The sequence below is a fragment of the Delphinus delphis genome, chromosome 2 (genome assembly GCF_949987515.2).
Source record: "Delphinus delphis chromosome 2, mDelDel1.2, whole genome shotgun sequence".
Lineage (NCBI taxonomy): Eukaryota > Metazoa > Chordata > Mammalia > Artiodactyla > Delphinidae > Delphinus > Delphinus delphis.
The window spans coordinates 48306831-48329632 of record NC_082684.1 but is presented as its reverse complement, the minus strand read 5'-3'; the positions used below and the strand labels follow the sequence as shown (position 1 = coordinate 48329632).

At 39.0% G+C, this 22802-nt stretch overlaps 1 protein-coding gene across 1 annotated transcript in view; it reads right to left on the bottom strand.

The window, feature by feature from the left end:
* TXNDC16 (thioredoxin domain containing 16) overlaps positions 1-17318 on the bottom strand; it is a 104693-nt gene extending 87375 nt beyond the window's left edge. Inside the window, exons 1-5 of the mRNA XM_060003451.1 lie at positions 17209-17318; positions 16305-16605; positions 15226-15308; positions 10032-10105; positions 9134-9208 (exon numbers count right to left, since the gene is read on the bottom strand). Of these exons, the coding sequence (XP_059859434.1) occupies positions 9134-9208; positions 10032-10105; positions 15226-15308; positions 16305-16482 (410 nt within the window). The 5' untranslated portion in view covers positions 16483-16605; positions 17209-17318. The remainder of the gene's footprint in view (positions 1-9133; positions 9209-10031; positions 10106-15225; positions 15309-16304; positions 16606-17208) is intronic.
* Positions 17319-22802: the final 5484 nt, after the last annotated feature.

Sequence of the window (22802 nt, the reverse complement as noted above, 5' to 3'; positions counted from 1 at the left end):
CATAGAGCTGTGAGGAATTCAAATCCAAGGCAAGTAATTTTTTATTACAATTTCCCAGTATGTTACTATCAAACAGGAACCCACCTGATAATATTGTGTAGGAACAAATCTGATAGAGATAAAGGAAGGAGCAATAGCTCAAAACCTATTAGGAAGGGACCAGCTTGAGCACAGCTCAGGAGTTTTAAAGGAAGACACCTCCAAGAGGAGCTTTCCCCAGAAGTTCTATCCAAGCTCAAAACCCAGGCTCTGCAATAATGTGTTAAAAATAAACTACTAGCAGAAATTATGATAGTTGAAAATAATTACCATAATATTTGTAGTTCATATTATCGTCAGTAGTATATTAACTTAAAAGGAAAGAAATCTTCCACTTGACAAAATAATATCACAGAATATCAATTAGCACACCTTAATAAAGAGTTATTGAGATTTCATTGTTTCTTACAGTACTACACAGTCTTTCCTTTTTGTATCAATATCATTTGATGATTTCCATGAGTCAACAATGACTAGGGGGGAAACGGCCTTTCTTTGCAACTGCTGCCTCATGGCAAACATTCCCAGCAACTGTCACAGCACGGACTTGCATGAACTCACTTCTATTAGTACTGTGTGTGCAACAGAACGGCAGGTAGATATTTGAATTTGGATTGCTTTTTTTCTTAATTGCAAAATGAGATTTCCTGCATTTATATAGAAAAAAGCGACTAACATTTGTAGAGCGCTCGGTAAAACACAAAGCATATTTTCAGATGTATTACGTTATTTGATCTTCAAAAAAATCTAATGACAGTGCAATTTTTAACATTTAAGAGATGAGGAAAACCAGCAATCAGAAAAGATAAACTGCTATGATCACACAACGGATAAATCCTCCATAAACCCTGACTTCTTCATATATCATTCCCAAGCACATTTGAGATTATAGTGCCTCAATCTTCTACACCTCCATCTGACTTGCCTCAGACTGGTTACATATGGTATTCTCAATCAACAAATAAAGATTGTTACTTTACTTTCTTTTTCTAAATATTACCCTTCTTAACCCAATCTAGAAGCTGGGAAGTGAAATTTTCCTCACAGTTACCAAACCACACAATTCCATCGGTTTTTTGTTGGGTTTTTTTTTTTGTTTTTTTTGCGGTACGCGGGCCTCTCACTGTTGTGGCCTCTCCCGTTGCGGAGCACAGGCTCCGGACGCGCAGGCTCAGTGGCCATGGCTCACGGGCCCAGCCGTTCCGCGGCACGTGGGATCCTCCCGGACCGGGGCACGAACCCGTGTCCCCTGCATCGGCAGGCGGACTCTCAACCACTGCGCCACCACGGAAGCCCCATCGGTTTTGACTATGTATATTTTAGAAAACAGAGCTGAGAATTTGTAGACTATAAATCTGTAATCTTACCTTTATTTTAAATTTTATTTATTTTGCAAATTTTAACTCTTTTGTAGGACTCCTAACACAAGAAGTATACAAAAAGTTAAAGAGTGAAAAGTCCACCTCCAACTCCTTCCCCCCATCCCAGCTTCCGCATTCCCTTCCTGTAAACCAATAATCACGTTCTTGTGAAGCTTTGAAATATTTATACCAAATACATATATGCCATAAATAAATATTTATATATGTCTCCGTTAGAAAACTATCCCTCCTAGATTTCTCAGTGTTCCTATACAGTCCATGTCTCCTGAAGATGAAAATTGGCAGTACACAAAGATGGAAAACATCTCTTCATGTTCTAATCTTGTTTCCTTTTTTCTGGAGCCACCTGGTCCCATTCAAAGGTAATAAAACCTTCCTTATCTTCCCTGGAGCTAAATGCTTATATTTAGGGGTAGAGAACTTTTTCTCCTGCCCCAAGCAATTTGTTTAAATTCCAGAGAAAAAGATAAGCACTCTATCTTCAGAAGGAAAAAGCAGATTTGCCAGCTCCTATGTAAACTCAGAGATTCATAATTTAAGTTCTCCTTCTCCAAACCTTGCTGTAAGTACGGATTTAAGCGTATGGCTCTCACCTTGTAGCTCTGTGGAGAACTGGGTACGGCAAATCCAGTACTACCATGTTACTGTGATTGCTGTTACCGCTGTGTCTGATTTCTGATTCAGAGGCTTGGTGTTTCCGCAAGTATTATGCAAGGAGGGTAACATCGAAGACCCTTCAGAGTTTTAGACTTAACACTCCCTTTCTTACACACACAGAACAATGCTATGCTCTAAACACTTGGTTTATTTCATTAATATATCCTGAAAAATCAATGTGTTAAAAATGTTAGTAGACCATTTACTCAGAATATTTTTAATCAATGATGTTTTAGGAATATTTTAAATGTCCTCCAAAAATACACTACTTAATTGGCCATGATGGTTCAAAAATATACAATTCCGTAAATATTTAGTATAGGGTTACCCTAAGTTTACACTTGTTATTCTAGTCTTAGATTTTACTAACTTAATTCTTCCCCAATTGCAATTTTTCTATATTCTGAGACTAAGAAATTGTCTAAAACCTTGATCTTTTCTGTTTACAAAGAAGCAAAGTTCAAGTGTAACTGTGGATCACTGATCACATAAAAATTTATCAGTGTGTATGTATTAGAAGATAATGGAAGGAAAATCCCATTTACAATAGAAACAAAAGATATAAAATACCCAGTAATAAATTTCAGTGTCCAAGCATATATGAAGAAAGCATTAAAACACTACTAGAGAACACAAAAGAAAACTTGAATAAATGGAAAGACATCTGGTTCTGGGATGGGAAGATTCATTCTAAAGATGTCAAGTGTCCCTAAAATAACTTATAAATTTAATGCCAGTAGGATTTAGTCAGGGAGAGGAAGAAACCAGACAAGCTAATTTTAAATGTCACATGTAAACAGAACAAAAATGCAATTCTAGAAACAGAAACATGAAGGGGCCTGGACCTTTCAGATATTACAATACATTATAAAGCCTCAGTAATTAAAGCAACAGTACTAGTAAAAAAAAAAAAATAGATTAATGAAACAGAAAGTCCAAAGTAGACCCCAATATATATGAGCGTTTAGTATAAAAAAATCACACCTTGAAAACTGAGATTAATTTCAGTTGTGTTGGGACAATTATTTAGCCACCTGACTAATATACTGCTCATACTATTTACCTAGTTAAATTCCATACAAAGCAAAGATTTAAATGTTAAATTGAACAGTTAAAACATTGAGAAGAAATACACCTACATAAATAGAGTCTGATCTTTGACAAAAGAGCAAAAGCAGTTTAATGGAGAAAGGCTCCTCTTTTCAAAAAAGGGGCTGAAACAACTGGACATTCACATGCAAATAAGTGAATCGAGACACTGACTTTACACCTTTCATAAAAATTAACTCAAAATGGATCATAGACCTAAATGTAAAACATAGAAGAAAATCTTGGTGACCTTGGATTTGGCAATGAATTTTTAGACACAACACCAAAAGCATGATCCATGAAAGAAAAAAAATTGTAAAGTTGGATTTTATTATTATTAAAAACTTCTGCTCTGCAAAAGACACCATTAAGAGAATGAAGAAACAAGCCACAGACTGGGAGAAAATATTTGCAAAACATATAGCTGATAAAGGACTTGTATCCAAAATATATAGAAGAACTCTTAAACTCAACAATGAGAAAAAAAAAAAACATTTAAAATATGGGCAAAAGATCTGAAGGATACCCCACCAAAGAAAATATACAAACAGCAAATAAGCATACTAAAAGATGCTCAATATCCTTTGTCCTTAGGAAGCTGTAAATTAAAACAATGAGATACCACTACACACCTATTAGAATAGCTACAGTTAAAAAAAAAAATTAACAATAACAAATGTTGGCAAGAATGTAGAGCAACAGGAACTCATTCAATGTAGGTGGTAATGCAAAATGATACAGCCACTTTGGAAGACAGTTTAGCAGTTTCTTACAAAGCTAAACATAGTCTTACCATATGATCCAGAAATCACACCCCTAAGTATTTGCCCATATGAGTTGAAAAACTACATCAATACAAAAAAACCTACGCATGAACTTTATAGTAACTTTAATTATGATTGTCAAAACTTGGAAGCAACCAAGATGTCCTTCAACAGGTGAATAGATAAACAGTGATACATCCATACAATGGAATATTATTCAGCAATAAAAAGAAATGAGCTATCAAACCATGAAAAGACATGGAGGAACCTTAAAAACATATTGCTAATTAGAAGCAGCAGCCAATCTGAAAAGGCTACATGCTATATGATTCTGAAAACAAGCCCCCACTAAAACCAAGTCCCCCTGCCAAGGTGATGATTAAGCTCTCTCTCCAAAACTTTATTCCCTTTCTTGTCCCCTCTGACTTCAATCCTGTGCTAACTGAACAGTAATCAACCAGAGTCAGATGACTAAAACTGCTATTGTCGACAACATTTAGTGCATTAATGTACTAAAATTGCTGTGGTTCATAACTTATTGTTAATGTACAGACACAAGTTGCTTCTCCAGGGCAGGATGAGCTAACAGACCCCCCCTAGGGTCATGGACCACCAGACCAGATGCTAATAAACCATAGGTATCCTGACTCCTGAAACTACAATTAGGAAATGTCACAGAAATGTCACTAGACAATGATTAATCCCAGCTCCTTTGTTCTTTCCCTTTAAAAACCCCCTAACTCAAAGACCAAGCTGGAGTGGATCTGAGTCACCCACTCCCTTGCTTGGCGCCCTGCCGTAAACCCTTACTTTGCTGCCCTTACTTTGCTGCCAACACCTGCTGTCAGAGTTTGGCTTTCTGTGAAACTGACACACGAGCTCTTTTTCTGGGTTACAATTCCAACTATATGACACTCAAAAAAGGCAAAACTATAGAGACAGTGAAAAGATCAGTGGTTGGGGAGTGGAAGGGAAGGATGAATAGGTGGAGCACAGGGTATTTTCAGGGCAGTGAAACGATTCTGTTTGCTACTATAATGGTGGATACATGTCATCATACATTTGTCAAAACTCATAGAACTGTACATCACAGAGTGAACCCTAACATAAACTATGCACTTCGGTTAATAATAATGTGTCAGTATTGATTCATCAATTGTAACAAATGTACCACACCAATGCAAAATGTTAACAGAGGAAACAGTACAGAGGAGAAAGGAGGAATTCTCTGGACTATCTGTTCAATTTTCTGTAATCCTAAAACTGCTCTATAAAACAGTCTTAATTTCTTTAAGTGAAGTCCTTTGTAACAAGAGCATAAGGGAGACCTTGGTACAACTTAAAATCCAGAAGTCAAAAGAAAAAAGATAAATTTGACCTGATGATATTTAAAAGAACAAAAAAGGGAAATTCAAAAGATAAATGACAAACAGGAAAATGTACAATTTGTGTCTCCTTTATATAAAGAGAGCACCTAGAAATTAATAAGAATAAAAGTTCAAAACATGATAGAGGACTTCCCTCGTGGCTCAGTGGTTAAGAATCCGCCTGCCAATGCAGGGGACATGGGTTTGAGCCTTGGTCCAGGAAGATCCCACGTGCTGCGGAGCAACTAAGCCCGTGCGCCACAACTACTGAGCCTGTGCTCTAGAGCCTGTGAGCCACAACTACTGAAGCCCAAGTGCCACAACTACTGAAGCCCACGTGCCTAGAGTCCGTGCTCTGCAACAAGAGAAGCCACCGCAGTGAGAAGCCCCCGCTCCCCACAACTAGAGAAAGCCTGCACACAGCAACGAAGACCCAACATAGCCATAAATAAATAAAAGAAATAACCAGCTCTAGGACAAAATCACCCTTTAAAAAAAAATGATAGAAAAGTGGGCAAAAGATATCAAGCAACAGTTCAGTTCCATTTCTAGGAATAGTATACAACTGAAAAGAGTAAAAGGGAGGAACTGCTTGCCAGGAACTGGGTATTTCAAACTGATGCTTTTAGCACAAAGAAGTAGGGTGACGGCTTGAGAGGCATTTTTTTCCTCGTGGCAATTTGCAAGGTACAGCTACGATATGGCATACTATTTAGCACAGTTCTTCAAGATTCTAAATATCATTACTGAAAATTTTTGTAAAATACTGTATTCCACAAGTCAGTTTTCTTACATTTGAAACAAAAATGAGGGCATTGCCTCTTTGGAATTCTACCTCCTTGACATTTGTGTTTTCCTGCTCAGTTTCTTCTTCCTTTATATGTTGGTGTTATCCTAGGATGCTCCCTAGATGACCTACATGTTGACAACACTCCCCAGGGGTGCAAATTCCTACAGCTGCCTACTCAAGACTCAGGTAAGATGGGCATCCAACTTGTTAAAGTAGACTCATTTTCTCCTGTAAATTTGCTCTTCATCCTTGCCTACTTCAGATGGTGATCAGATCAGATGTGGGGTAGAGTGAGATCGGAAGGAAGGAAAAGAAGAGATCAGGGATTAATCAAATTAATCGTTACCAAGCCCGGTTCATTTTACCTCCTAAGAATTAAAAAGAAAACCCCCTCTTTGCTATCTTTACTTCCCTAGATTGCACAATAGCCACACAATGGTGTCTACATGTGCTTGGACCCCACAGATTTGTCTCTCACCCACCAGAAAGAGCCCTCAAGTGCTACTCTGATCACATCACTTATCTGCCTACAACCCTGAAGTTGAGCAATCAGGTGTTGAAGTGGTCACTTAGGACAGAGAGCCAAACTAAAAGTAACAACCAAGCCTTTATTCACTTACTGCGACAGTGCAAGCAAGAGGCAAAAGGAGAGGCACAGCCTCCACGATGTTCCGTTCCCATCCCCCGCCACTGAACAGCTCCAGGCCGGGGCCAGTGGGCGTGGGAATCCTCTCATTCCAAGAAGGCTCCTGCCTCTTTATGGACCCGTGGAATGGTGGGGGGACTGAGCAGGTGAAGGGCGAGGAGAAGAAAAGTACAGAGTTAAAGCAGAGAAAGTGTTTAGCCAAAGACCTGTGATAAGGAGGTCTTGGCAAAGCACCTGGAAGGTGCCTCAGGCCACGTCCCTGATAATGAGGCCCCAAATGGAGACACCTGGGACTAAAGGCCAGTCTGGTCAGAAGGATGGGAGAGGGAGGGGTCCGAGGGATTGGGAAGGGGAGGGGTCTGAGTCCTGGACCTCAATTTTCTCCAGAAAACTGCAATGCTCTGGCTGTGCACCAGTCTGGTGTGGGAGAGCACCTTTCCCCTATGAGGCCTGCTGGGCAAAGCTTGTAATTGCCCATGGTTGGGTCTGAAAGATCACACAAGGATTCTGGCCCAGAGCTGGCCTCCTCACCCTTCAGGGGCTACCCCAAAGCCTAAACTTCTTCACGTGGTAAACAAAGATCCCTTCCTCTGACCCTATGCCAACTTCTCTGCTCTCACCTCCTGCTTCACATTTCAGACTCCAGTAAAAACTACCCTCTCCAAACTGTCCTAACCTCCCTGCCTGGGCTCACAGTTTCCCCTGCTTCTTCCACCTTCCATTTCTTCACCGGGCAAACCCCCGCTTATCCTTTAAGACTCATCCCAGGTGCCACCTCCTTCAGGAAGGCTTCTTAACAAACATCCACCCTCATTCTAGACACAAGGAACTATTCACTACCCTGTGGACATATGCAGACGTACTTCTACTATTTCACTTCCTACATATTTTCTGTTTACATATCTGTCTCTGCAACAAAACATTAAATTCTTAGAGAACAGAGCCACATCTTACGCTGTCTTGCATCTCCAGTGCCTTACAAGTGTCTGGCACATAGCAGGAACGTGGGGAATACTCTATTTGTGGAATTAGTGTTCTATAAATCAGCATTAGTACAGCACAAGGAATAGGACACCATGGCAGGATTGAATGACACAAGCCCCACAGGATACCCAGTTCAGGTAACAGCGTCCTCTCCACATCTAAGGCCCAGTTGTTTCGAAACCACCTTGTCATCAGGCTGCCCAGCATGGACCTGCCGCTCCAGGATTTGCTGTCAGACTTGTCAAAGACAACCTTAGTCTCCCCTCCCTCATCCCTTAAAGAATCTTCTTTCTCTGATTCTTCACCCTTGTTTCTGGGTCAAAGACATTCATTGGGTATCCACTGTAAAAAGCATAAACGAGTAAGCTTCCTGAGAACAAATATATCTATGACTTGGACTTTTTGCTAAGCTTTTCATGACCCTCACTCTCAAGATAGCCACCCCTTCTCTATCCCAGGAAAGGGCTTCCAAGGCAGCCCAACAGGTCTTTGGAATTCCTTCTTCAAAAGGCCATCTTTCATGCCTTACAACTGGCTGCTCAGTCCACAGGCCTCAGGGTCCATGGTTGGCCGGGATTTCTAAAGACTGTTATTAATATATTATTAGTACTGGAACATGTGATAACCACAACTTGTCACCTATCAAGTTTAGAGTTTCCTGTAACTTAACTTTCACACCATTTTTGCGAGAATCAGGTAGAAGAAGAGGAGGAAGATGGGAGCCACACAGAAAACAGAGATAGTCAAGGTCAGCAAAGGTCTCAGCAAACGTTAATTTGGAAAAGTCCCTGTAAACTCGTGTCCTGAAAAAGTCATAGCTTCTAGCTCTGTTACCAAAGATATTACTACTTCATTTGAGGAGAGACTGCAGGAGTGGACCCCAGGTAGGGCTGAATCCCAGGCCTAAAGATTCCATGCCAGGCAAGTTAAATTAGATTCACTCTCTCTCAATAAACATTCAGCGCGTGCTGGGAACACCTGAAATGTTTCTGCACGTACTGAGCAGGAACGGAGCTACAGACTCCGGAAAAAAAAAAAAAAAAAAAATCAGGCTGGGGTGAAAAGGAGGCTAGATACTTCAAAAACCCTAGTGAGAATAGCAAAGATGAGCTTCTGTCCTGGTAACATCCTCACTCCACAGACAGAATCAAAGGCAAGAGCGATTGTATGAGCCAGGTGGCCGTGCTGTGCCACCTCCTACTTTTATACAGAATATCTCCATGTTTCTGTATCCTCTGCCATTCAAGACATTTTAGATCCTCTGTGTGGGAAGACAGACCAGCAATATGTGTGAAACTGATGCTTACAAGTATAATGCTAAGACCCTAAAATATTGTAATGGACTGTGGTTGTCTAAAATGAAATCAACAGATAAATAACAAGTGAGTAAGTAAATGGGTATCCCCTGTACTTACAAGAGAACATGAGCAACGATGGCATCCACATCGAACAAGGTATCTGTTGGGAATTCTCTGAGTAATATGTGACCCCTGCAAAAAGTTTTAAAAAGCATTACAGAAATATTTCCTTAGCATTCAATTCACTTGTCTCTCTAACACACCAGGCTGGAAGCTCTGGCAGTTCTTGGAGCCTGTGTCTTATCCACTAGCCGATATACCTACCAGAGTGCTGGCCATGATACACACTCAAATATTTACTGAACACACAGGCACAGATACACTGACTTTGAAAAGCTTAGGCCCTGGACCTGGCAAAAAGACTGGGAAGCAACAGGAGTCCCAACCAGGCTTCCTCCCAGCACACACACATTCCCCAGATGGGCTGGGAAGGAGACAAGCAGGAGACAGAAAGAAGGGTCCTCAGCAGTAGGTCCCTGAGGAGACAGGATCTCTCCCCACTTCCTAGGCCAAATCCCAAGAGTGTGAGGAAAGGATTTTGAGAAAACTCAGATTAGCAGACCCAAGTAACGGAGGAATCCATAACCTGGACATCTGCAGATCCCTCAAAAATAAAGTACATTTATTTCCCACCCGAATATGGACCTGACATACCTACTTAGAACACTAAATCTGCTAAGTGCTTACTTACCAGGCCTTTGCCGTCAGAGCTTACATAAGATTCTCATTTAATATCCAAAACAATCCTGTGAGGTAGGTATTAATCTCCTCAATTTACAGATTAGGAAGCAAAGTGGAGGTAACAAATCTATTAGTTAGACTTCTTGCTAAGCTTCATATGACCCCTACTACATACACCTTTATTCTGGCCTAGTGATATTTTGTATACTTGAATATTCTAGAAGTGTAGCTTTATGTTTGTCCATCTGAGCCAAAAAAACTAAAAATAGTTTACCTGAATAAATATGCTTTCATCACATTCTTTTCGCTTCCACAGTACCTCGATGTTTCTTCTGTGATGCAATTAACCTTTAAAAGATTATATTTAACGTTTAGAGTACATATCAAAAGGTCAAGTTTCTTGGTTAGGGAAACAGAAAGGAAAATTAAACATTACAGTTTGTCTCCAGATCAAATTTCTTTTTTACTTTTCTTTCTGATTTGTATGCTATAATTGCTCACTTATTCAAGTGCTTGAGGTAACCCAGAGAAAGGAACTGTTCCTACACCTAAGAGTTATATTTAATTATACCTAAGATTTAATTCAATCTGATGAACGAAGTAGAAGGTAATGAGGTAGGAAAGGAAGGAAACAATTAAGGCAGGACAAGAAAATCATGAGCAAAAGCCAGGAAGCACAGAACTGGTGCTAAGTTGGGACCACGAAAGCATCTCAGTAGCTGGAGCACAGGTATAGCAGATATTGCTGGCTCCTAACCCCAAATCCATCCTACCCTTTTGCGTCACTAACAGAATTTCATTAAAAGCAAGTGCCCCATTAAAAGACTTTTCCAGACTCCCCCAACAGCTAAGGCGGGCTAAATGATGTTAGGAGAAGTCACTGGTTTGGGATGCCTAGAAGGATCTTAAAAGGGGGTTGAGTGGTAAGATACTCTGGCTCTTCCCACTTCTTCCTGACAAAAAAAACCTGACAAGATAGGTAGGCACCAGCAGTCATCATGGACCATAAGGCATCTTTAAAGAAGAAACCTTTGCTAAGGATGGTGCAACAGAAAGAATGAACCTGAGTCCCTGATGATGTTAGAGAAGCCACAACAGCCCTTGATAGCTTACAATCAGGACTCTATGTGAAAAACATAAGGCCAATCCTGGCAGCAACATGGAGATACAATGGAAGACATGAGAGCACAAAGGCAAGGAAGCCGGTTAATGGTGTATCCCATTCGTACAGGTCAGGGATGACTGGGACCTGTAGTAAAGCAGAAAAGGACAGAAGAGATTCAAGCGACTTTCTACAAATACAGTAAGTAAAACTAGGGAGAAGACTGAGCGTGTAATGTGCAACATGGGATAGATGGGAGAAGGCAAGAGATAAAGAGGATGAAGAGGTTTTTAGATGGGGCAAGTGGGTAGCCACCGACATAACTTACCAAAACTAAGTCTGGAAGAAGAACAGTTAGTATTTTGTTTTGGATTTTGTTAAGTTAGGGTTTTTTTAGATGAGGCTTTTTTGTTTTTGCTGTTCAAGTTAATTTTTAACAGAGTTTGAGAAAGCAAAGTGACAAGTGGGAAAGCTACATTTGTTTTATAGAAAAAAGCTACTAAAAGAGAACCGATACTCAAAAAAGATATGAGGAATAGAGAATTCGAATTAAAAGAGTACGGTCATAACCAAAAGCAGTGAATTTTAGTGTATGTAGTTTTTTTTTTTTTAATTTTTAGAAGTCAGAGCATAGGGGATGGTTGGTATTATGACGACAGATTTATCCATTCATCCGCTCAACACACATTTGAACACCTACCATATGTTAGTCACTGTTCTCATCACTAGGAGTACAGTTAAGTTCCAAATTAAAATGTTTATCTTTAGAACTTACATTCTAAAAGTAGAGACGGACCATTAAAAAAAAAAACTAATTAGTATGCAATGTTAAGGGCTATAAAGAAAAAAGCACTATTAAAGGGATAGTACATGACCGAACATTTTAGATAAGTCATCAAAGAAGACTTCTCTGAGGAGGTGACATTTGCACAAAGAACCGAAGTAATGGAGTGATGCATACAAATATACAAATATGTGGAAGAGATGAGTTCTAAGCAGAGGAGAAAATACCTGCAAAGGCCTTACGGAAATACACACCTAGAAGGTCCAAGTAAGAGAAAGATGACTAGCATGTGTCAGGAACAAGCTGAGCAAGGTAGAAGAACAGAAAATGAGATTAGAGGAATTAAATGTCCAAAGAGGAGTTTCCATGTTAGTATAACTGTAATGGGAAGCCTTTCTGAGAGAGCAGCAATGTGATCTGACTTACATGTGGAGAAGGGTTCAGTGAGACAAGAGTGAAAGGAGAAAGGCCAAATAGGAGGCTTGTGGTTTCCCAGAGGAGAAGTGAGGACAGTTTAGACAAGGGCAGGGGGGTAAAAGTGAAGGTACAGGAAGTGGTCAGATGTGAAAAGTTTTGATAGCAGAACTTGAAGGACTTAATGATGGATTGGTTATGACAGAAAGGATGACAAAGGTTTTTTGTTTTAAAATCTACATTGATACAGTAATATAGTCATACCAGCTTTCTTTTTGGTTATTATTTGCAGATATATATATTTTTTCCTTCATTTGCTTTAAGGATTTCTAAAGCCTTTATTTTAAGATGCATTTCTAAATAGCTTACAATTAGGTTTGGTTATTGTTCCCAACCTGAGAATATTTTTCTTAACTGGAACACTTAGTCCATTTATATTTTAGTGTTTTCTTCACCTATGTCAGTCTCCTGAAATCTTAACTTTTGAAGACAATCTCAAAATGCTACTTTTTGTGAAGTCTTTCCCAATACCATAATATGACCTTCCACCTTGATGATCATGTAAGATTTCTTTCTTTTAAACCTCTACAGCATTTTATTTGTATCTCTTATTATAATGACCAAGTTCTGCTAGTTATTAAAATGGTCTATGGGAATTCCCTGGCGGTCCCGTGGTTGGGACTCCTCACTTTCACTGCCAAGGGCCCAGGTTCAACCCCTAGTTGGGGAACTAAGATTCTTACAACCTGTGCAGCGCGGCCAAAAAAGAAAAAAGTCTGTGAATGTGTTTTATCGCCCCATTTTGGATATATACTCTCCAAAGAAAGAGACTGGGGTCTTAGCCATTTTGCTATCCAATAAAAGACTAAATATAGCAAGCTCGTTTCAATCTCATAAACAGTACTGAGTATCTACTATGCACCAGGGACTGAGCTAGGTACTCAATATAGGTCTATCTCTTTCACCCAGTCTCCTTTCCACATAGCTTAAGAGTCCTCAACTGTAAAAGCTTTACAAACTGTTAGTTCATAAAGGTAACCCCTGGGCATGAACCTTAATATTCTACTCTAGTTACTAGACACACAGTTACTAGTTACTAGTTTATTAGTTACTAGATAACAGCATGACTATCCTTTTAGAGTATCATACCAATCTAGCATTTTGTTTCTAAATTTCAATTTTGATTTTTATTCAAAGCTCCTTAAAGATGAGTGCCATTATCATTCCAGAGTATAAACAGTGGTTCAAAGCTAACTGAGACCTCTATACAAAACAGAATTGACATTAAAAAAGAGGTTTTTGAGGTATATAAACATGATATAATAAGAAATATATATTTGGTCTTTGCCCCTTGTTCCTAACACAGAGCTCCTAAAACCCTGTAATTTCCTGCATGATAGAGTGCCAGGAGTATCTTTTCTTCTAATATTTGGTCTTTAACCTGAAATATAAGAGCTTCTGAAACCCTTGGAATCTCTGGGAGTGATAAGAGTGTCTGTTTGCATGCTAATGAGATGACTGGTGGCTGGGGGCCCCTAGACAGCTTCAAGATGGGGGCTGGTTACCAGCAAGACAAGGGAAAGATCAGAGGGTGGGAACTTTCAGCCCCACCTCCCCACCTTAGGGCTGGAGATGGAGTTAATCAGCAATGGCCAATGATTTGACCAATCATGCCTACATAACAACCTCCATAAAAACCCTAAACTACAGGGTGTGGAGAGCTTCCAGTGAACACATCCAAGTACAGGAGGATGACGCACCCCAGACCACACGGGGATAGAAGCTCCTGCACTTGAGACTCTTCCAGATGTTGCCCCGCACATCTCTTCCATTTGGCTGTTCCTGACATATCCTTTACAAGAAGTCAGTAATAGTAAGTAAAGTCTTTCCCTGAGTTCTGTGAGACATTATGGACAATTATGGAACCTGAGGAGGGGGTTGTGAGAACCGCCATTTGGAGCCAAGTCCTACAGAAGTCCTAGGGAGCCTGGGGACCCACTCACTCCTTGTGACTGACATCTGAAGTGAGGGGCATCTCATAGGACTGGGCCCTTAACCTGTGGGGTCTGTGCTAATTCTGGGTTGTTAGTGTCAGAACTGCTTCATATGAAAAACACACATCTGGTGTCAGAAGTGTTCTGTGGTGAGAGTGAACAGTTTCCCTTTAAAAGTCACAGTTAACTTTTCTATGCTTCCTGCCCTGGGAACTCTAGCTTCAGGGACAGGAACTCTAGCCCCAAGAGGGACAATAGCCATCTCTCAAAGGAGGAAGGCTAATGAACTAAGAAAGAATAAATGTACACAGAAAGTCAGGGAGACACTAATCTGAAAGAATTTAATAATCACTGGGTTACTAATCATTCCGTTTTCTGAGGTACAAATTCTATGTTTAAACTAAATGAAAGGCTCCTGTAGCTATCTAAACCATGATGCATGTGGAAATTTTCCATAATACTCCATGGCAAGTTCAAACACTTTTTGAGAAAAAAATTAAGTATGTAATTTCAAATTAGGTTGTTTTGCACAGGCTCTGGACGCACAGGCTCAGCGGCCATGTCTCACGGGCCCAGCCGCTCGGTGGCATGTGGGATCTTCCCGGACCGGGGCACGAACCCATGTCCCCTGCGTTGGCAAGCGGACTCTCAACCACTGAGCCACCAGGGAAGTCCCAAATTAGGTTGTTTTAACTTTTTTCTAAAAATAAATATGAGAACCCACAACATAAGCAATTATAAAGACTTAGAAGAATAGGAAAGAAAAAAAAAACACTTGAATTACTTCAATTTTGGTACCTCAGTTTGTGTTAATAGAAAAATTTTAATAGCTAAATTATGGACATCTATTATATTTGTCAGGCAAAAAAAAAAAAAACTTAAATAAAAGATTGAAAAAATAAATGACACCATAGCCCCAATAGAATGGTTTACAAAATAAAGTTCTAAGTTCCAGAATTTGAAGTAGCTTTTTTTCCACTGTATTTATAATTTATACAATAATCTGGAATTAACTATACTTCTGTTTATTCTTATGAAAAAAAAGGTAGAAAAAATATTTTTCCAGTTTGGAAAAAGATGTGAAACAATGTAGTATTTTTAGATACTCAGTCTTAGGTCACACAGTTGTAAAATGTTTGTCACTAGTAATTTATTAACATAAATATCTTTCTACCTTTGTGACTGAAATTCCATAGTCCTGGAGAGGTTTATCAGCCTCATTCAGTTCTTCAAGAAATACAGAGGTACTTGGAGAATCTAAAATAAGAAATGTTTTATGAATGTTTTATGACTTGCCCCTTAGGAAAGATGAATTTTTAAAATTAAAGCCCAAAGCTGCAAACTGAAAAAGAAATATATTAGTTTGCCCAACTAGTATGCAACAACAAATAATCAAGTAACTAAATGAACCTAGTTACATATTCTTGTACCCTTATTTCCTATTGCCTCATTACTCTTATTTCTAATATTTTTATCATGACGTATTTTCACTTTGTAAGTGACCTTAAAAGCTTTCTAAACATAAACTGGATAAATGTTTAATTTAAATGGCACATTTGGCGTTACTTTTCCAAGTTTAATACTATATACACAACACACAGGTACAAAATTTTCAAAATGATTTTAAAATACCATTTTCAAATCACAATTATAATAAGGGAGCCAACAAAAATATGAATTCACTTCATTTACTAATTCCAAGAATAGTATTTTTTAAGGCACAAAACAACTTAAATGGAACCATGATAATGATAAGTTATGTTCAATAGTTATATTAATCAATTCAGTATAATTAATGGTACAGCTAAAGCAGAGTATTAAACTAAGGCATTACTAATACTATATTTAAAGTTTGAAAACACTTTTAAAATATTTACATGCTAAAAATATCCAAAAGTTTACTTTCAGAAATGATGATGAAATTCAGATATTATTAACAGCTAATTCTTATCTAGTATTTACTATGGACTAAGCACATGAGTAAAGTCACTTAATCCTCACAATAAATTTATAAAGCACACACTATTTCCTCATTATGGATGACAAAAAAGACACGTGGAGAGGCTAAGTGACTCAACCAAGGTCACACAGCAGGTCAAGTGGCAAAGTCAGGATTGAAACCCAGGCAGGCATATTACAGTAGCAGCGTTAAAGCACATATTATTAATCCTGATAATAAATTCTTCCTAGCATATTGATTAAACAGCAATAGAAACATCACAAAAATCATATTAGAATATAAAAAATACTTACCAGCTTGACAAAAATAAGCTAAGGTAGCTTTTCCTGGTTGCAATGTACTGAAGAATTTCTGAGGACTCAGCTCTGGTAGAGAGTCTACTGCTGACATATAAAAAATGCACATCATGACAAAAGAGATGCCAACTCTAAGTACACTGAAACTGGAAGACATCATCAGCTGTGGCTGCATATGGGCAGGAGAGTCAATTTTGTTCACCACTGTGTTCTGTTGCCCAGGACAATACCTGGCAAGAGTAGGCGTTCAACAGAGTTTTTCTGAATGAATTCATTAAATAAATGAATGAAGTAAAATCTGCAAAAAGAATAATATAAGGCATTACTTCCATGTTTGATTTTACTAATACTTTACTATTTCCTTCTAGTAAAAACATTAGAGGGGATGATATATAATGACATTGATTTAATAATACTATGAATTTTTGATACTTGCAAAAGATATCAAAGATATCTGGAAAATGCAATACTAAGTATGTTAAGATTAATAGATATTTATGGTGTATGCTAAGCTGTCATTTTTAAGGATTCTAAAATTAATTTTCAAACATTATCCAATCCATTTATTTTAAACTGGGTATTTTATCTTTCTCTACCTAGAGTAGATGTACAATTAATACTCAAATAGCAATTAAAACCACTAACGTGGGAATTGAGAGCCAAAATATATGTCTACTACGTTTACATTCTTTTTACTTTAAATCCCCTAGAAGATATCTATGAAAACTATTTAAGAACATTCCTTCTTAATATACATTTAGTAATTCCTAAGACTTAGATTTATTTAAACAGTTTAGAAATTCAAATATCTTTTTCAACTCATATTTTAATTCAATTCTATTTTCTGAACTCAGATTTGCTCTAGATATTATCATCTCATCTTCTTTCATGCTGTACTTACTCCCATGCTGTCCTCTGTATCTGCTGTCAATTATCTTTGTCTTATACTTTTGCTACTTTCAAATTTCTTTTGAACAATTTCTTCTTTCAGGAAGCTTTTCTACTGATGATATATATTATCTACATTTAAAAGAAGATAGTTTAGGAAAATTAATTTTTATATTAAACATCGCACTTCTAGAGGTAAAGATATACCCACAGGTATAGGTGAGAATTTTGTTTTAATTTTAATTTCAAATAGAACCCTTATCTTTTTTTTTTTTTTTTTGCTGTACGCGAGCCTCTCACTGTTGTGGCCTCTCCCCATTGTGGAGCACAGGCTCCGGACGCACAGGCTCAGCAGCCATGGCTCACGGGCCCAGCCGCTCCGCGGCATGTGGGATCTTCCCGGACCGGGGCACAAACCCGTGTCCCCTGCATCGGCAGGCGGACTCTCAACCACTGCGCCACCAGGGAAGCCCGAACCCTTATCTTTTAAACAAAGATCACTATGTCAAAACAGGAGACAGGAGAATATAGCAAGAATTACTCATAAGGATAGGAGTGGAACTTTTCAGTAAAGAAATGATTAAAGAATAAAAAATTTAGGAAAAAATCATACTAAATTAGACACCTACCATTTCAATGGTCATGAAAGACCATTAACTCTTCAATTTAGCATTTCAGGGGTAATGAGAAAAAATTTACTCTTCAATTTATTGTACAATAGAATTGATAAACTGAAACTCCATAGACTCTGGTCTTTCGATACTATCAAGAAGCGTATAATAACTCTCCGTAAGGAACAGGTATTCCTAAAACAGGAGCTAATTACTTATTGATTACTTCCTAATAATTCTTTTCACTAGAACTAGTTTATATCAAGCAGTGAACAAATTTGCCATCAACTTTTAATAATGAGCCAAGAGTTCAAAAACTCAAGGAGAATGAGGAGTGAGGACTGAGAGAGGTATATAAAAAGTAATTTTAATAATATAATTAAGAGGTATCCTTGACATTAAAATATTATACATTAAATCTATTTTAAACCAGCATATTTTAAAGCCACTTTATATTAATGAAAATGGTATAAAATGAGTCATCCAATATTTTCCTTATATTCTGAGGGAGAGATGCATGCATCCTGAGGCCGAAAGAATATAACATGTTACTGTATGAAATAACTCCAACCTAATTAAAAGGATAAACATTTAAGTAAAAGCACAAATGAGAAATCCAAGTATAAATATCTTTTTTCCTGGCCCTGTGGTTACAATTCAGTCATTTAAACACTAAATTGGATACTAAAGTTAACATACTCTTTTCACGTAGAATGTATTTGCTAGAACCAAAGGTCTAACCACACACATTCAATGCTTGAATACTTCCCCACACCCACCTCATTGAACAGATTAGATTATCCATACGAACGTACTATGCATTTCGCCAATTAGAGATGTGGGTGATTATTCAGAGATAGGTACTCAGTAGTAACTTTTGCAGTTTTCTCCATCTTTTGGTAAGTTTGATTATTTAAAAAATTACTTAAAGCAGAGAATACTGTGTGGGTCAGCTAGAAACACAGCTTATATGGTCATAAGATACACACTGAATAATGATTTAACCAGATCCGTAACAACCAGAGTTGAGTGGAGTTGAAAGTAAGGGAGCATACAGCCAGGGTGGGAAAAGGGATGAAAGAGAGCTAAATCTTCATTTTTCACGAGACCAAAAGCCAAGTTTATTGGAAATGGAAAGATCAACACCAAAAGAAACTGCGAGGGTTCAAAGTAATTGCCTCTGAGGAACAAGAAATTGGAGGGGGTAAGATACCAAGGGGAATTTTGAAGCCTTCTAGAACTGACTCTTTTAAACAGTGTACCTTTTCACTTTGACTTAAAAAGAAAAAATATTACTTGTATGTAATCAAATCTTCCATAGCTACTACTCATATTAATCCAATCTACCCCTGTGGTGTCACTAAAAAGTGTTCATTTCACATGCATGGTAATTGAAATGCTTTTGCCCAGAGACATGGTCTCCTCATAAAAATAACTTTAAACAAAGAGAAGGCAAGTGTGGATGGGAAATAGTGAGGAAAGAGAACATCTAGCAAGAACAGAGTTAAAAACAAAGCTACAGAGGGTACTTGGTGACTTTTTTCTCTGGTAGTTAGAAAATGGGATAGAGAACAACACTTAATGCTTCAAAATTTAAGTGTCACCACAAAGTGCTGAGTTCCTTGGGAGGAATGTGGCCTTGTTACCTTGGTGTGATGGTTCATCAGTATGGGGTAAACAGTTCCAGTTCTCCTGTCAGCTATACCTAGGATCACACTTAGCTTTCTGCACTTCCCACCACTACTGAAGTTTGAGGCCACCACGTGACTTACCCTGGCCAATAAAATGGGAGCCAAAGTGGCCTGTCTCAGGCAACAGTTTAACAGCTACTGTGTCATATGCCTGCCTTTCTTTTCTTCTGTCATAGTCACTGAAAACACTCAGATGGTGGCTGTTTGTCAGCATGGCTCCCAGATGAAGCACAGCCCAGAGAACCCCCAGCTGGTATGCAATGAGCATATGATATAGGAAGAAATAAACTTCGTTGTCTTAAGCCACTGAGATTGGGGAGTTTTTATTATAGCATAATCTAGTTTATCTTCACTGGTGTACAAACTAGAAGTGAGGTGCTGCCTTAACAAGAACCCCACATACTCGCTCAGGCGCCACGCAGCAGGAAAGCTGTTCTGGGAGTACTCAAGGAAACTCTCCTCAAAGAAACATAGAGACAAGACCTCAACAAATGATCCATGTTAAGGAATAACAAAACATTTGATGAAACTGTCGCTACAGTAAGTTGGAGGTGACAAGTACCTAATGAATTTATGAGCACATGCTAGGTTCACGTGGCTAAAGAACTTATCTATGGCCCTAAGAGAAGAGGCTGGAAGACAGAAATGAGTACTGTGTGATAGTTGCTGTTGATTGTGTTTAACGAGGTATTAAAAGAAAGGTACTCAAAGAAGCACCACCATCCAAAAGACTAAGCTGTTCAAAACTTAAAACAATCCTTAAGCCCCCATGCTTGTAGGGTCCGGAAACAAGCTGACAAAACTGCTCAGCCATGGAAAGAAGCCACATTCTCCAAAGCCAACTTCAGGTGGGGCCAAAGATAATAAAAATGAAAGGATCTCTTGCAGGGCATAAAGCCAAGGACCATAGAGAACTATGCTCCAGGGCATGTGCTAGAATATGAACTGTATATCACTGGTCCACAATAATGAGATAAACACAGAAAATGCATATAAATGTTTAGAAGCTTTTATAGCAATTTCACACAGTAATATTGTGTCTGTTGCATCTAATTATTTTTAAATTGGGCTAGTCATTCGATGTGTTTTTTCATTTCATTTTTCTTATAATTTAGAGCTCTAGCAAAATCTGCCCAGCAAGATTCCAAAATTGCTACAGTCCAGAGTCTGGTATATGTCTTCCATTCTTCTCCTCTCCAAATGGGAACACTTACTATAGTTTATAGTTATCTGTCCCTACACTATGTATTCAACAGGGTGACGGAGACAGATAATTTATAAAGATAGAGACTACAAGAGATTATGGCTACTGGGTACTACTCAGAGATCCCAGACTTTGAGCTTGACAGTGACTGGATGGGATTTAGGGGTTATCTCCACTGAGAAGAGCCAAGGATGAAGTACATGTAGGAAGGAGAATATCTATTGACAAAAAGGGTAGACTGTCCAAATGTTTCTAGTTCTCTGCACATGTTAAAATCCTACTCCCCACTTCCTTGAGTTAGGTATGGCCATGACTTGATTTGGCCAATGAAATGTGCAAAGTGAATATGTAACTTCTGGAAGATTTTAAGAGTTAACATATATGTATCATGAAGCATGACACACTTTGTTCTCTGCTATGATGATTGAAAACACTCAAACCAAGGTCTTCTCTGTTGAACCAAGTCTCAGAAAGAGGACAACATGGGGCAAGGTTCCCAGCCAACTCAGTGTTAACATAAAATAAACCTTACTTTAAATCTCTGAAGATTTAGAGTTGTTATTACAGTATAACCCAACCTAGCCCTATTTGTTTTAGTAACAGCTAAGAGGAGAGTGACTTGAACATAAATACATATCCTAGATTTTTAAAGCAGTATATTTCAAAGAATTCACAAGAAATTGACCCAATTTCACTTTAGAAAGATTCTAAAAGGGAAGATGACTCTTTAAAATACAACTGTTACCACAACCAGTGCCAATACAAAAAGAAAATGAAAGTCATAGGCAAATGTTTGCCTATCCTACACACAGACACCTCACAACTAAGTGCAGACTCAACCTTTGGGGCTGGAAGGAGCCCTCAGTTCCTCAGTATAACGCTCCTGGTGGAACTAATCAGAGTCAGTAGGCAAGATGTAACTTTTGCCTGATCCCTAAACTCTCAACAAGTATGCATGCACAGGTCATTTAAAAGTTGGAAAAAATATGTGACATTTAACTAAGGACAAATACAGGAGGATGACAAGCACTGTAAGAATGGATGAGTAAGGCTACAGTACAAAAAGGGCTAAAGCTTGCAAATAAAAAGTTAAAGGCAACAAAAGTTTGTTTTGCTCAGCACCGGAATTCTGAGAAAGCCCCCAAGGGCAATGATGAGGAAGTACTTCAAGTACTAATTTGCTCATTTTATTACCAAACATCCCCCCCAAAAAAAGTCAACAAATATTATCTCAGTCCAATATACGTGGGAAAATCTATTTATTCCTCATTTATTTACAGCAGAAACATAATATAGCATGTGTTTTGTATATCTCTGAGCCCTAGAAATAGCGCCACCATCCACCACACAGGGGACTAAGGCTTGAAGGAATACATGTGGAATTTAAGAAGCACAGACTATTCTACCTTTTCCTCTCTAGACACTCAAAGACTTAAAATTCTGCCGTTTTGCCTAAACTTATGCCCACAGCATCTTTCCAAATTCTAAGTTTCAAAGACCCACCTTCCCCCCACGCTGAGACGGCTTCATATCCATCCCATTCTAATTCCACTCTTCTTTCTGGGACATATCCCGAGGGAGGGAGGTTCTTTTACTTAGAGCTTCCGTTCAGCCTTCGCCTCATTCCTTGCCCTCTCCCCACAGAAGGGCTCCCGTTTTACTACCTGCTCACGCTAGGGAAAAAAAAGAAAGCAAAACGTCCCTTAAAAGGATCCAGGTGAGGCCCCTTCTAAGCCAAACTCCAGAGCTGGGCAGTGCTGTCCTTGCTGGGGGAGAGCCGCCAGGTCTGAATCCCCGCAGGCATCCCTGCCGTCAGAAACCACAGTCCTCGCCTGCAGGACCCGCGCTGCCACCTACCTATCGAGACCTGAGGACAAGACCTGCGGGCTGGGACCCGGACGGCTGACCGACAGTTCCCGCCACAAGAAGGATGAAAGGCAGAAGGCGGGCCCATGCCTCGCTTGCCGGGCATCCACGAACCGCTCCCCCTACCTGCGGGTTTGCAGCGCTCCCAACCCTCCGCGCCAGCAGCCTCCACCGCCCGCTGGAGTCAGCCTGCTGGGCAAAAAACAACCACGAGGCTCCTCCCGGTCCTCGTGGG